The sequence below is a fragment of the Oncorhynchus masou genome, chromosome 12, assembly GCF_036934945.1.
Source record: "Oncorhynchus masou masou isolate Uvic2021 chromosome 12, UVic_Omas_1.1, whole genome shotgun sequence".
Classification (NCBI taxonomy): Eukaryota; Metazoa; Chordata; class Actinopteri; order Salmoniformes; family Salmonidae; genus Oncorhynchus; species Oncorhynchus masou.
The window spans coordinates 54,112,526-54,124,836 of NC_088223.1; the positions used below are offsets into that span (position 1 = coordinate 54,112,526).

At 43.6% G+C, this 12,311-nt stretch overlaps 2 protein-coding genes across 4 annotated transcripts in view; both read right to left on the reverse strand.

Moving 5' to 3' along the window:
- The window catches only part of LOC135550436 (bcl2-associated agonist of cell death-like), a 339,230-nt gene that overhangs the window by 163,245 nt on the left and 163,674 nt on the right, over positions 1-12,311 (reverse strand). The window lies entirely within an intron of this gene.
- LOC135550424 (pyruvate carboxylase, mitochondrial-like) overlaps positions 1-12,311 on the reverse strand; it is a 92,897-nt gene that overhangs the window by 71,100 nt on the left and 9,486 nt on the right. For 2 of the 3 annotated variants that reach the window (XM_064981216.1, XM_064981215.1), the window contains exons 2-7: positions 8,344-8,485; positions 8,038-8,222; positions 7,753-7,918; positions 7,443-7,588; positions 7,226-7,343; positions 5,141-5,292 (exon numbers count right to left, since the gene is read on the reverse strand). In XM_064981216.1, coding sequence (XP_064837288.1) covers positions 5,141-5,292; positions 7,226-7,343; positions 7,443-7,588; positions 7,753-7,918; positions 8,038-8,222; positions 8,344-8,485 — 909 coding nt within the window. Of the gene's footprint in view, positions 1-5,140; positions 5,293-7,225; positions 7,344-7,442; positions 7,589-7,752; positions 7,919-8,037; positions 8,223-8,343; positions 8,486-12,085; positions 12,139-12,311 lie in introns of those variants that run through there. The other variant, XM_064981217.1, reaches the window with a different exon arrangement.

The window sequence follows — 12,311 nt, forward strand, 5'->3', positions numbered from 1 at the left end:
TGAAATCTGATCCAATTTATCTTTGTAATTCATCCCGCGCTCCAAAAAACTCATCTCTGCCAACCAGGGCAGGCACCCCTTTCATCCATTCAGACAGTACCCCATGTCAAGGTGCAGGCTCACCACTAGACAGCTTATATCACACACTGCATAGACCACACAAACAGACAAAAAGGGACAAGCACTATGTATTACAATAATGTCTGGAAATAAGTGTTGAGAGTGGCACAGGAAATAGTCATAGTAATTTCAGTCCAATTAAAACACCCTGCTAGCGGGAGACCTGCTGGCGACCATATTCCACTGTAAAACAATATCCTGTGAATTTCAGAAATTTGCATAGAACAGGCTGTATTTCATAATGGGCTTTGTATACTTAAGCGGCCCCATATCTACTGCCTACTGTTACAGCAAACATAAGGAAAAGGTATGGAGAAGCAGGTGTCGCTGAAAACCACAGGGTATTGGGAGTTAAACAGTACAGCATCACTACAGAGACTGGCATGTGGATAGAGAGGTTTGATTAGAACGGGAGGGAAACAGATGGCATTCCGCAGAGGTGTAGAGGCGGCAAGATGGAGGGAGTCGGAGAGGGGGTGAGGCAAACGCCAGCAGAGCGAAACACTGCTGCCGTCACCAAGGATAGGTACTGTACCCGCAACCACTATAATCCAGAAACTTAAGCAATCTGCTGTGTGTAACATACGAGTTGAGAAGAAAAATACAGGCCTGTCGTTTGTATAGTGTATGGGGGGGGGGGGCTGAAGCAAAATATGAAATTCAAGGAGCATGTCGGCAAGAAGAGCAAAGAAGTAGGGAAGCTGTGAACCCCCCTAGCTGACCTGTAAGAGGTTTTGGGGTAAAGCATCTGTCACCATGGAAACCACAGACATAAAATAGTTTTCGCACCAACGGTTTATTTCTCTAGCAGCTATTCTCGTGATACTTTGTGACCTTTTCAAAACTCCCTGTGCTAGTTTCCCTTGACCAGAGATTTCCATCACTGATTGAATTTATTGAACCTTTATTTAACTAGGCAAGGCAGTTAAGAACGAACTCTTATCTACAACGAAAGAAAAAGACAAAAGTCGTCCTGCTGGGACGGGGGGGGGCTGGGATTCAAAATATAGGACTAAAAACAATCACAACAAGAGACACCCATTTCTGGGGTTGGAGTAAAAGTACCTTTGTCCACCAATTAATCAAAATATGCTGAGATTCATCTTACGATTGCAGCAAAGGCAAAACCAAAAGGGAATAAAGTAGAACATAAAACCTGCTGATGTCGTCTATTAAGTAGAACATAAAACCTGCTGATGTCGTCCATTAAAGAGGTGCGGCTGTAACAGGCCTACATCTGTATAGCCACTATGAAGTGATACGTGTCTGTATTTAATGTACAAGAGAGAACTGGAACCACACCGACACATGTGGGTATCAATATTGTAATATAAAGTAATAATTTTTTATTTTAGTATTCTAGTGATAATTCTCTCCTAACTCAAATCCTTACCAAGTCTACTTAAAGCATGCTTCACTCAGATATTTTGGTACACAGCTTACTCCGGAGATAAAAGGCTGGCCCACCCTCTTTTAATCAAGTAGTTCTTTGCCGTTTCCTAAAATAACTGCAGATGATTAAAATTGGGTAATGCTTTAAAATGTTAATGGATAAAAATTGGCCAATTCCTCTCTCGGAACTGATTTCCTCTCATGAAAGACTTGGGAGTCTGGGGAAGTTGATAATTAGTGAAAGTATAAAAGGCGGCCACATGCTTCCCAGAAGAAACAGTTCGGAAGAGTTTGCTCATATATTCTGACCACATGCAACAGCATCTCAAAATTGACAGTACTATTGCCACTTATTTCTTGATTTTAAAGTTAAAAAGGTCTAAAGGGAGCCGAACTGAAGCATGCAGACACCTTTAGGGTGAACATTATCCTCCTCAAATACAGCAGGAGGTCATCGACTTGACAGATGTGGGATCCATAGATAAACATAGGAGGAGAAACATTGGACTTTAAAATGTACTGTTCGTCTTTTAGAGAGAAGAGAATATATCCTCCAGCACACTAATCTGTATGAAAATAAAATGTTAAAACATCAAATCCCTTTGACACGAAAAGCGAGACGCCAGTGAAAACCCATACGAAAAGGACAAAACGCATCTGATATCCAATCAAATCAAAATGTTATTGGTTGCATACACATATTTAGCAGATGTTATCGCAGGTGCGGCAAAACGCTTGTGCTCGTCTGGGAGCGGACTGACAGTGAACCACCACTGGCAGGGTTGTTTTTGTTAGGAGAGCAGCTTTCTAAAAGTAGAAACCAAAACGTTCTCATCATCTCAGTCCTTCATTCCTCAATGGCATATGATTGAACAGATGGAGATGAATTCTGTCCCTCACTCACACCCAATTTCTTTCTCTCTTGCTCTAACTCCTTCCCCTCACAGAGACTAATGCGCTCAACAGTGGCGGTTCCCAAATTGCAGGCAACAAAGCACATTAAAGAGATCTCTCCCTCAAAACACCTACCAAACTTACCACCACCCCCCCTTCTCCATCCCCAAAACAGACAGCAAACAAAGCAATACATAAGGCAGAGATTAGCACTAGCAGGACAGCTAGCTCAAGGGTACACATGACAGGCACACCAGCTACTGTGTACACAACGCCTAATAAGCTTATCACACACAGGATGGAGAAATCAGCAGGATAAAACAGTCACTAGTAATTGTTCTCATGTCAAAGTAATTGCTTCCACCTCACAATAACAAACAAAAAAAGCCAGCTTGATTGCAATCAGGAAATTATGCAACTGCATATTCTTTGAGTGTGGGAGTCCCACAAGCTTGCTCATGGCGTCCCTTCGAGGCTGTTGATAAATGCTGCCATCTAGTGTACCTATTGGAAACCTGCAGGTGAAATTCTCACTACTTTTATCACCATTCTTTATCTAAACGGCTCCCTCTCTTGTCTCTCTAAATCCTGTTCTTACACTGCAATATTTTCCTCAAGGTTTTTCATCCTTCTCCCACACTTCTCCACTGGCCCTCGGAGCACAACAACAACACTGAATGAGAACCTATTTGGTAAGGCTAAGAGTTTCTTATAAGTGACTTCAAAATGCATTGTGCTTTGAAGGCCCTGGCTTTATTTAATTTCTTCTAAAAAGCAAAAGAACAAACATTTTTTTCAAACCTAATCGGCCCAACAGCCGGTGGGATAAAGACGGGGATGAGGTAGAGGGAATGTTTCCCTATGTGCAGATACAGTGGGGAGAACAAGTATTTGATACACTGACGATTTTGCAGGTTTTCCTACTTACAAAACATGTAGAGGTCTGTCATTTTTATCATAGTTACACTTCAACTGTGAGAGACGGAATCTAAAACAAAAATCCAGAAAATTACATTGTATGATTTTTAAGTAATTAATTTGCATTTTATTGCATGACATAAGTATTTGATACATCAGAAAATCAGAACTTAATATTTGGTACAGAAACCCTTGTTTGCAATTAGAGAGATAATATGTTTCCTGTAGTTCTTCACCAGGTTTGCACACACTGCAGCAGGGATTTTGGCCCTCTCCTCCATACAGACCTTCTCCAGATCCATTAGGTTTCGGGGCTGTCACTGTGCAATATGGACTTTAAGCTCCCTCAAAAGATTTTCTATTGGGTTCAGGTCTGGAGACTGGCTAGGCCACTCCAGGACCTTGAGATGCTTCTTACGGAGCCACTCCTTAGTTGCCCTGGCTGTGTGTTTCAGGTCATTGTCATGCTGGAAGACCCAGCCACGACCCATCTTCAATGTTTTTACTGAGGGAAGGAGGTTGTTGGCCAAGATCATGATACATGGCCCCATCCATCCTCCCCTCAATATGATGCAGTCGTCCTGTCCCCTTTGCAGAAAAGCATCCCCAAAGAATGATGTTTCCACCTCCATGCTTCACGGTTGGGAAGGTGTTGTTGGGTTGTACTCATCCTTCTTCCTCCAAACACGGCGAGTGGAGTTTAGACCGAAACGCTCTATTTTTGTCTCATCGGACCACATGACCTTCTCCCATTCCTCTTCTGGATCATCCAGATGGTCATTGGCAAACTTCAGACGGGCCTGGACATGGGCTGGCTTGCAGGATTTTAATCCATGACGGCGTAGCGTGTTACTAATGGTTTTCTTTGAGACTGATCCCAGCTCTCTTCAGGTTATTGACCAGGTCCTGCTGTGTAGTTCTGGGCTGATCCCTCACCTTCCTCATGATCATTGATGCCCCACGAGGTGAGATCTTGCATTGAGTCCCAGACCGAGGGTGATTGACCTTCACCTTGAACTTCTTCCATTTTCTAATAATTGAGCCAACAGTTGTTGCCTTCTCACCAAGCTGCTTGCCTATTGTCCTGCAGCCCATCCCAGCCTTGTGCAGGTCTACAATGGTATCCCTGATGTCCTTACACAGCCCTCTGGTCTTGGCCATTGTGGAGAGGTTGGAGTCTGTTTGATTGAGTGTGGGGACAGGTGTCTTTTATACAGGTAATGAGTGGAGAACAGGAGGGCTTCTTAAAGAAAAACTAACAGGTCTGTGAGAGCTGGAATTCTTACTGGTTGGTAGGCGATCAAATACTTATGTCATGCAATAAAATGCAAATTAATTACAATGTGATTTTCTAGATTTTTGTTTTAGATTCGTCTCTCACAGTTGAAGTGTACCTATGATAAACATTACAGACCTCTACATGCTTTGTAAGTAGGAAAACCTGCAAAATCGGCAGTGTATCAAATACTTGTTCTACCCACTGTATGTTTGAATAAAAAGAACATACAAGTTCAGTTTCTCAACTGTAATTAGTCATGCCTATGGTGTTAGACGGGTTGTTGCAAAGTAAAACAACACTCCATTCAGATAACAATGGTCTTATATGCCATTCAAAACTGCAAATACACACAGCTCTGCCATTTCAAAAAGGCAGTAGTAAAACAATTCAAAACATTCTAAAAATTAAAAATGTATTTTTAATTAAAGAAGCCTGCCTAATGAAAAGAAGCCTGCCTAATGGAATAGAAGAAGTTTCAGCTAGACACTACCTATTAAAAGAATGCATCAAAGTGTGTGGGCGTGTTGCATCTTGTACCTGTCTGGCCAGGTTGACAGAGTCAGCTGTGAGTCTGTCCCGGAGGTGTGGGTCCAGTTGTACAGCCGGGGCCATCTCTACCACCTTCTGGTGCCTCCTCTGAATAGAGCAGTCCCTCTCATACAGGTGGATAATATTACCATACTTGTCACCTGGGAATGACAGTCGGTCTACAAGTTATTTAGGCCAGTATGATCGAAGTAAATTTACTGGTGTGTGTGTGTGTGTGTGTGTGTGCGCGGGCGCGCGAGTACGCATTCGGAAAGTATACAGACCCATTCCCTTTTCCCACATTTTGTTTTTACAGCCTTATTCTAAAATGGATAAAATCATACACCCCCCCTCAATCTAGACAACACCCCATTATGACAAAGCAAAAACATGTTTAGAAATTGACAAATATATCAATAAAAAACAGAAATGCATTATTTACATAAGTATTCAGACACTTTGCTATGAGACTAAAAATTGAGCTCAGGTGCATCCTGTTTCCATTGATCATCCTTGAGATGTTACTACAACTTGATTGGAATCCACCTGTGGTAAATTGAATTGATTGGACATGATTTTGAAAAGGCACACACACACCCGTCTATATAAAGGTCCCACAGCTGACAGTGCATGTCAGAGCAAAAACCAAGCCATGAGGTCAAAGGAATTGTCTGTAGAGCTCCGGGACAGGATTGTGTCGAGGCACAGATCCGAGGAAGGGTAGCAAAACATTTCTGCAGCATTGAAGGTCCCCAAGAACACAGTGGCCTCCATTTTTGAATGGAAGAAGTGTGGAATCGCCAAGCCGGTCCTAGAGCTGGCCGCCCGGCCAAACTGATCAATCAGGGGAGAAGGTCCGTGGTCAGGGAGGTGACCAAGAACCCGATGGTCACTCTGACAGAGTTACAGAATTCCTCTGTGGAGATGGGATAACCTTCCAAAAGGATAACCATCTCTGCAGCACTTCACCAATCAGGCCTTTATGGTAGTGGCCAGACGGAAACCACTCCGCTTGGAGTTTGCCAAAATGCACTTAAAAGGACTCACAGACCATGAGAAACAAGATTCTCTGGTCTGATGAAACCAAGATTGACCTCCTTGGCCTAAATGCCAAGTGTCATGTCTGGAGAAACCTGGCACCATCCCTATGGTAAAGCATGGTGGTGACAGCATCATGCTGTGGGGATGTTTTTCAGTGGCAGGGACTGGGAGACTAGTCAGAAGTCCTGAGCGCTCTGGAGCAGGTTCTCAGACTGGAGCAAAGGTTCACCTTCCAACAGAACAAAGACCCTAAGCACAAAGCTAAGACAACTCAGGAGTTGCTTCAGGGACGGGTCTCTGAATGTCCTTGAGTGGCCTAGCTAGAGCCCGGACCTAAACATCTCTGGAGAAACTGAAATAGCTGTGCAGAGACGCTCCCCGTCCAACCTGACAGCTTGAGAGGATCTGAAGAGAAGGGGAGAAACTCCCCAAATACAGGTGTGCCAAGCTTGTAGCGTCATACCCAAGAAGACTCAAGGATGTAATCGCTGCCAAAGGTTCTTCAACAAAGTACTGAGTAAAGGGTCTGAATATTAATGTATTCAGGGGTGAAACTCAACATGATTATTGCATTTTCATTTTCGTGTGTTGCACTTGCATTCAGTAGCATTCATGAATCACATGATTATGCATAGCATTGACGTCAAAAAGGAAGAATCAAGGACACGGATGGTTCCTGATGTGAGATTCTCTCTGGTGTTTACAGAACTGGTGCTGTGAGATTAGGATGGCAGGACCTGCTCAGGACAAAGCAATTATGACAGGAGTAAAGGATTGCAATATGGGAAAATGAATGGCTGCAGCACAGCCGTTATAATGAATGCTTGACGCATGGAAAACTAAAGCATACATGTATTCAAGTGTGTATTCTTATTCTAAATGTATGCAGTTCTGTCCTTGCGCTGTTCTTGTCCATGAATGTTCTGTATTATGTCATGTTTTGTGTGGGCCTTAGGAAGAGCAGCTGCTGCTGCTTTAGTAGTAGCTAGTGGGAATCCTAATAAAATACAGAATCACAATGTCCCCCAAAAACAGTTGAGCGAACAAACTCACCCAGGATCTGCACTTCAATGTGTCTGGGTCTCTCAACGAACTTCTCCACGAACAGAGCACCGTTCCCAAACGCAGCCAGGGCCTCAGAGTACGCACGCTGATAGTTCTCCTCCAGCTCCTACACACGTCGACCGACGGGGGATCAACAAGTCAAACAGCACAAAGACAAAAACGCTCAGATTGGAGCCCCTACTTACTTGCAGATATCTCTACTCACCTCGTACTCTTTGACCACCCTCATCCCCCTGCCCCCACCGCCGTAAGCAGCCTTGAAGATGATGGGAAAGCCATAGGTTTTGGAAAACTCCTGGGCTTCCGACAGGCAAGTGACGGGGCCGTCGGTCCCTGGTACCACTGGGACCCCTGGAAGAAATAAAAAAATAAAAATAAAACATGAGGTTAGCCGAGTGTAAATAAACTTCTACTTAACTGTCCGCAATGTCAGCAAGACTGTGTTTGAGGATGCTGCTGAAAAATATTTAAAACCTAAAAAAACAGTCCTGAGAATTGCAGTGTGTCCAGCCTACCTGCACGGATAGCGATGGCTCGAGCCTCCACTTTGTCTCCCATCTTGCGCACCACTTCAGGGGAAGGGCCAATGAAGCGTACCCCAGCATCGGCACACGCCTGGGCAAAGTCTGATCGCTCAGACAGGAAGCCGTACCCCGGGTGGATGGCATCCACATCATTCTCCTGAGAATAAAATATATGATACGACAAAGTTGTGGCAAGACAGCGTAAAGGTGTGATCTTAAAACGTAGTGAGAATTGGTTCAGAAAAGTTTGAAGAGACGCATATTAAAATCTCAGACCTTGGCCACTTTGATGATGTCAGGGATGTCCAGGTAGGCAGCCACTGGCGGCAGGCCCTTCCCTATGAGGTAAGCCTCATCTGCCTTCTGCCTGTGCATCTGGCCTGTGTCCTGTTCAGAGTAGACAGCCACCGTCCGGATCCCCAGCTCAGTGCAGGCCCGGAACACACGGATAGCAATCTCACCTACAAGCGGTTGAATTAGTCAGCTGGGGATTGAATTATGTGGCGAGAGGAAACTCTCTAAGACTTTGGCTGACATTTCAGTGTCTACAGAATGGCCAGGGTGGGAGAATGGTTACTGTACCTCTGTTGGCCACCATAACCTTTTTGATGGGCTTGTACTCCAGAGTACGAGGGGAGGTGTGGTTGGAGCGGGACAGGCAGCATGCCCTCCTGACAGCCAGCAGCCCCAGGGCCGAACGCATGCCTCCAACCTGCAGCAGCATCTACACAGGTCGAGGACGGGGGGGGACAGAACAGGAAGGAACGAGTAAACAACTGACAGCCCATGCATGATGCAACACAGGTCCTGACCTATATACACAGTGGTATGTAGTCTAACTTAAGACACTAAAAATGTCAACCTTGTCAAGGAGATCGCCTATGGCTGTAAAGCAAACAAAATGTTGCATTAAAAGACAGACAGGACTATCTAAATCGTGAGCGATTTATAGCTAACGCTTCCTTTACCTTGGAAAGAATTTGGGAATAGTAGATGGCCATTTCTACAGTTTAGTCAGCTGTTTACATTCCACTGGCATCGGGAAAGTACAGTGATTAAAAATATCTGCACAAGACATCAAAAGATAGAATTGCCTTGGAAGGAGTGCAAGTAACAGTAAGGAGAGTAGTGGGGAGTGGACAGAGACAGACTCAATTTATAACACTGACCACAGATCTCTGGAAAGGAGTAGAAACGTTCAACATTCCCATTATTCACAGGAAGACTGCAATAGCCAGAGAAAATTTGCCTAAGAAATTGGTTAGCGTGTAGTTAGAAGCTCAATGTGGCAATAGCTGATTCCTTAAGAAAAAGGCCAAGGGGAAAGGAACAGGTTTGAACTTGAACTTAAAAAGTTAAATATAAAATTGTTTTATGGTCCAACTGTGCTAACGCACGACCCCAGCTCACAAATCAATCAAAACCCTTCGGAGTATCCAAAAACTGTTGGCCTGTTGTAGTAACCATCATGAGACTGGTCCTCTGACACAGAAGCCGCATTGAACTCCAGTAGCAGTAGAGTTCAGACTTCATGGTCCGACCAGCAGTTCTACAGATCCAATTCAAGGATATCCCAAATCTGCATAAGTATTCCCATGAACATGCCAACTGATCAACACTTAAGAGGTTGATCAGGGTCGATACAACAGGGCCCGGTTTCCCGAAACGCATCTTAAGGCTAAGTTAAACGTTAGAACCTTCGTAGGAGCATCGTTAAATCTCTGGGCTGTTTCCCAAACTCATCCATATTAAACTACTTAGAACAGCTTAAGTGCATCAGATCCTTTTTTGCCCACCACGCGTCACTTTATACACTGAAGATTATCCGCTAAACAGATAATCACATGGTTTATCCATCTCTGTGACCGACAATTACTTCTGAACAAAAGTTGAAGAGAAATACAAAGTTGCCAACGTCTTTGCAATTGATACAATTTCAAACATATTTTAAGTTACATTTCATGTTCATACAATTGAGTTCTGTTTTGCTACTTGCAGGCGACCGTCGTCTAATTTGACTCAATATACTGCATTTAATGTGTAGCCTAGAACGTGCGCAATGATGTGCCAAAATGAATTTTTATTAATTTTTATTGGGTCAGCATTGTAGACTGAACAAAAATAAAACAATATAAAAAGTTGCAGTTCATATTAGGAAATCAGTCAGTTGAAATAAATTAGGCCCTAGTCTATGGAGTTCACATGACTGGGAATGCAGATATACATTGGCTGGTCAGACACCTTTAAAAAAAAAATGTATTATAAAATAAATTTAAAAAGTAGGGGACGTGGCTCAGAAAAACCAGTCAGTGACCACCTTTTGCCTCAAGCAGCACGACATCTCCTTCGCATAGAGTCGATCAGGCTGTTGATTGTGGCATGTTGACCCACTCCTCTTCAGTGGCTGTGTGAAGTTGCTGGATACTGGCAGGAAATGGAAGACGCTGTCATAACGTTGATCCAGAGCATCCCAAACACAAACATGCTCAAATGGGTGACATATCTGGTGACTACGGAGGCCATGGAACTGGGACATTTTCAGCTTCCAGGAATTGTGTACAGATCCTTGAGACATGGGGGGGGGGGGGGGTCGTGCATTATGATGCTTAAACATGAGGTGATTAAGGCAGATAAATGACACGACAATGGGCCTCGGGATCTCATCACGGTATCTTTGTGCATTCAAATTGCCATCAATAAAATGCAATTGTGTTCGTTGTCTGAAGTTTATGCCTGCCCATAGCTGAGTGTAATAATTCTAACTCGACCATGGGGCACTGTGTTGACATCAGCAAACCATCTGCCATATGACCGGTACAGTTGAAACCGGGATTCATCTGTTAAGAGCACACTTCTCCAGCGCACCAGTGGTCATCGTAGGTGAGCATTTGCCCACTGAAGTCAGTTACGACACAGAACTGCAGTCAGGTTAAGACACTGGTGCGGACGACGAGCACGAAGATGAGCTTCCCTGAGACGTTTTCTGACAGTTTTGTATAAGAAATTCTATGGTTATGCAAACCCACAGTTTCATCAGCTGTTCAGGTGGCTGGTCTCAGATGATCCCGCAGGTGAATAGTCTTGGCAAAAGGAGAAATGCTCACTAACAGGGATGTAAACAAATGTGTGCAGAAAATTAGAGAAAAGCATTGTGCATATGGAAAATGTCTGGGATCTTTCATTTCAGCTCATGAAACATGAGACCAACACTTTACACGTTGCATTTATATTTTTGCTCAGTATAATAAGCTGCCTCAATATTTGCAGCCATCGGTGGTAATCTCACTTTAGGAGCGGATCCATTGTCAATATTGTGAAATAATTCATGTTAAGCGGTAAGATTTGAACGGAGAAAGCTGATCTGAGAGCAGCGCTCCCTTTCTTTCGATCCTATCAGTATCGACATGCTCCGACGATACACTTCGTGACCGTTCTCTCTGCGTGGTGTTTTGGGAAACGCATGTTACATCTTCGGCCGTTGTGAGAAAATTGCATCGTTAAGCCTAAATTCCATTACTATCTGAAAGCCGGGTCCTGGATCATAACAGTCCATCCAAACACCAAAACACTAGGTCTAAACAGCAAATGTTTTAACAGGAGCTAAAGATGGTCATTGATCAGTCATAACAAGCTCAGCACTTGTGATCCTAAATAAAGTGTGGTTGAATGAAAGAAAGTGGGCCAAATGAAAGACTATATTCTTGATGACATTCCTCTTGTCCACTCACTTGTGCAACATGGTAAAGGGCAGCCTACTGTAATACAGCCTTGCACATTTTTGCCTCCAACTAATGTCACCTGTCAACCATTCCTGCACAGTTTTTTCCCCCGGCAAGAATAGGCTGCAAATGTATTTCAATGTGTTCTGGATTGAAGCTGACAGGGTGCGTTTGCTTTATGGCTTAACGAGGGCTCTGGAGAGAAAGTCTGGCACCAAAAGGAGCACCCGTCAGCAGACTGACCTTGTTGAACAGTCTCTCCATTCTCACCTACAGTGTCTTCTTTCCAGACAAGGTTGACTCACCAATGAGTTATTAATACTACACAGAGAGAGAGAACTAAAAAAAGGTTGGTTTATCAAACCTAAATGTATTTAAAATGATGTAGTATTACCTCATTGGAGAGTCAAACGTGTACAGTCAAGGGTTGGACAAGGAGCCAGTTAGAGTAGTCAACATTGTGACAACTAGGCTTGGCCATCTCTCATCTGGAAAGACGACACTAATAGAGAAATAGTTCAACAAGGTCAGTCTGCTGACAACTATGAAAACGGGCTACAACAGGCAGAACAAGGTGGTTAACATTTTCAATAAAACGTGCTTACATTTATCTCTGTGCTGGTCCTTTCCACTCCACAACAGGAACAGAAATACGAGACTGGGGAGTCAACATGACTGAACATGTTAGGGCAATTGTCTTAAAACCAGATTTAACATGCATAAAAACACCAACCCAGTTCACCAAAGTAATGTGGCATCCATTACTAGGCCTATAGCCCACTAACAAAACAACAAAGTTGTAGCCTGTTCATTTTTATCTACACAAAAGTT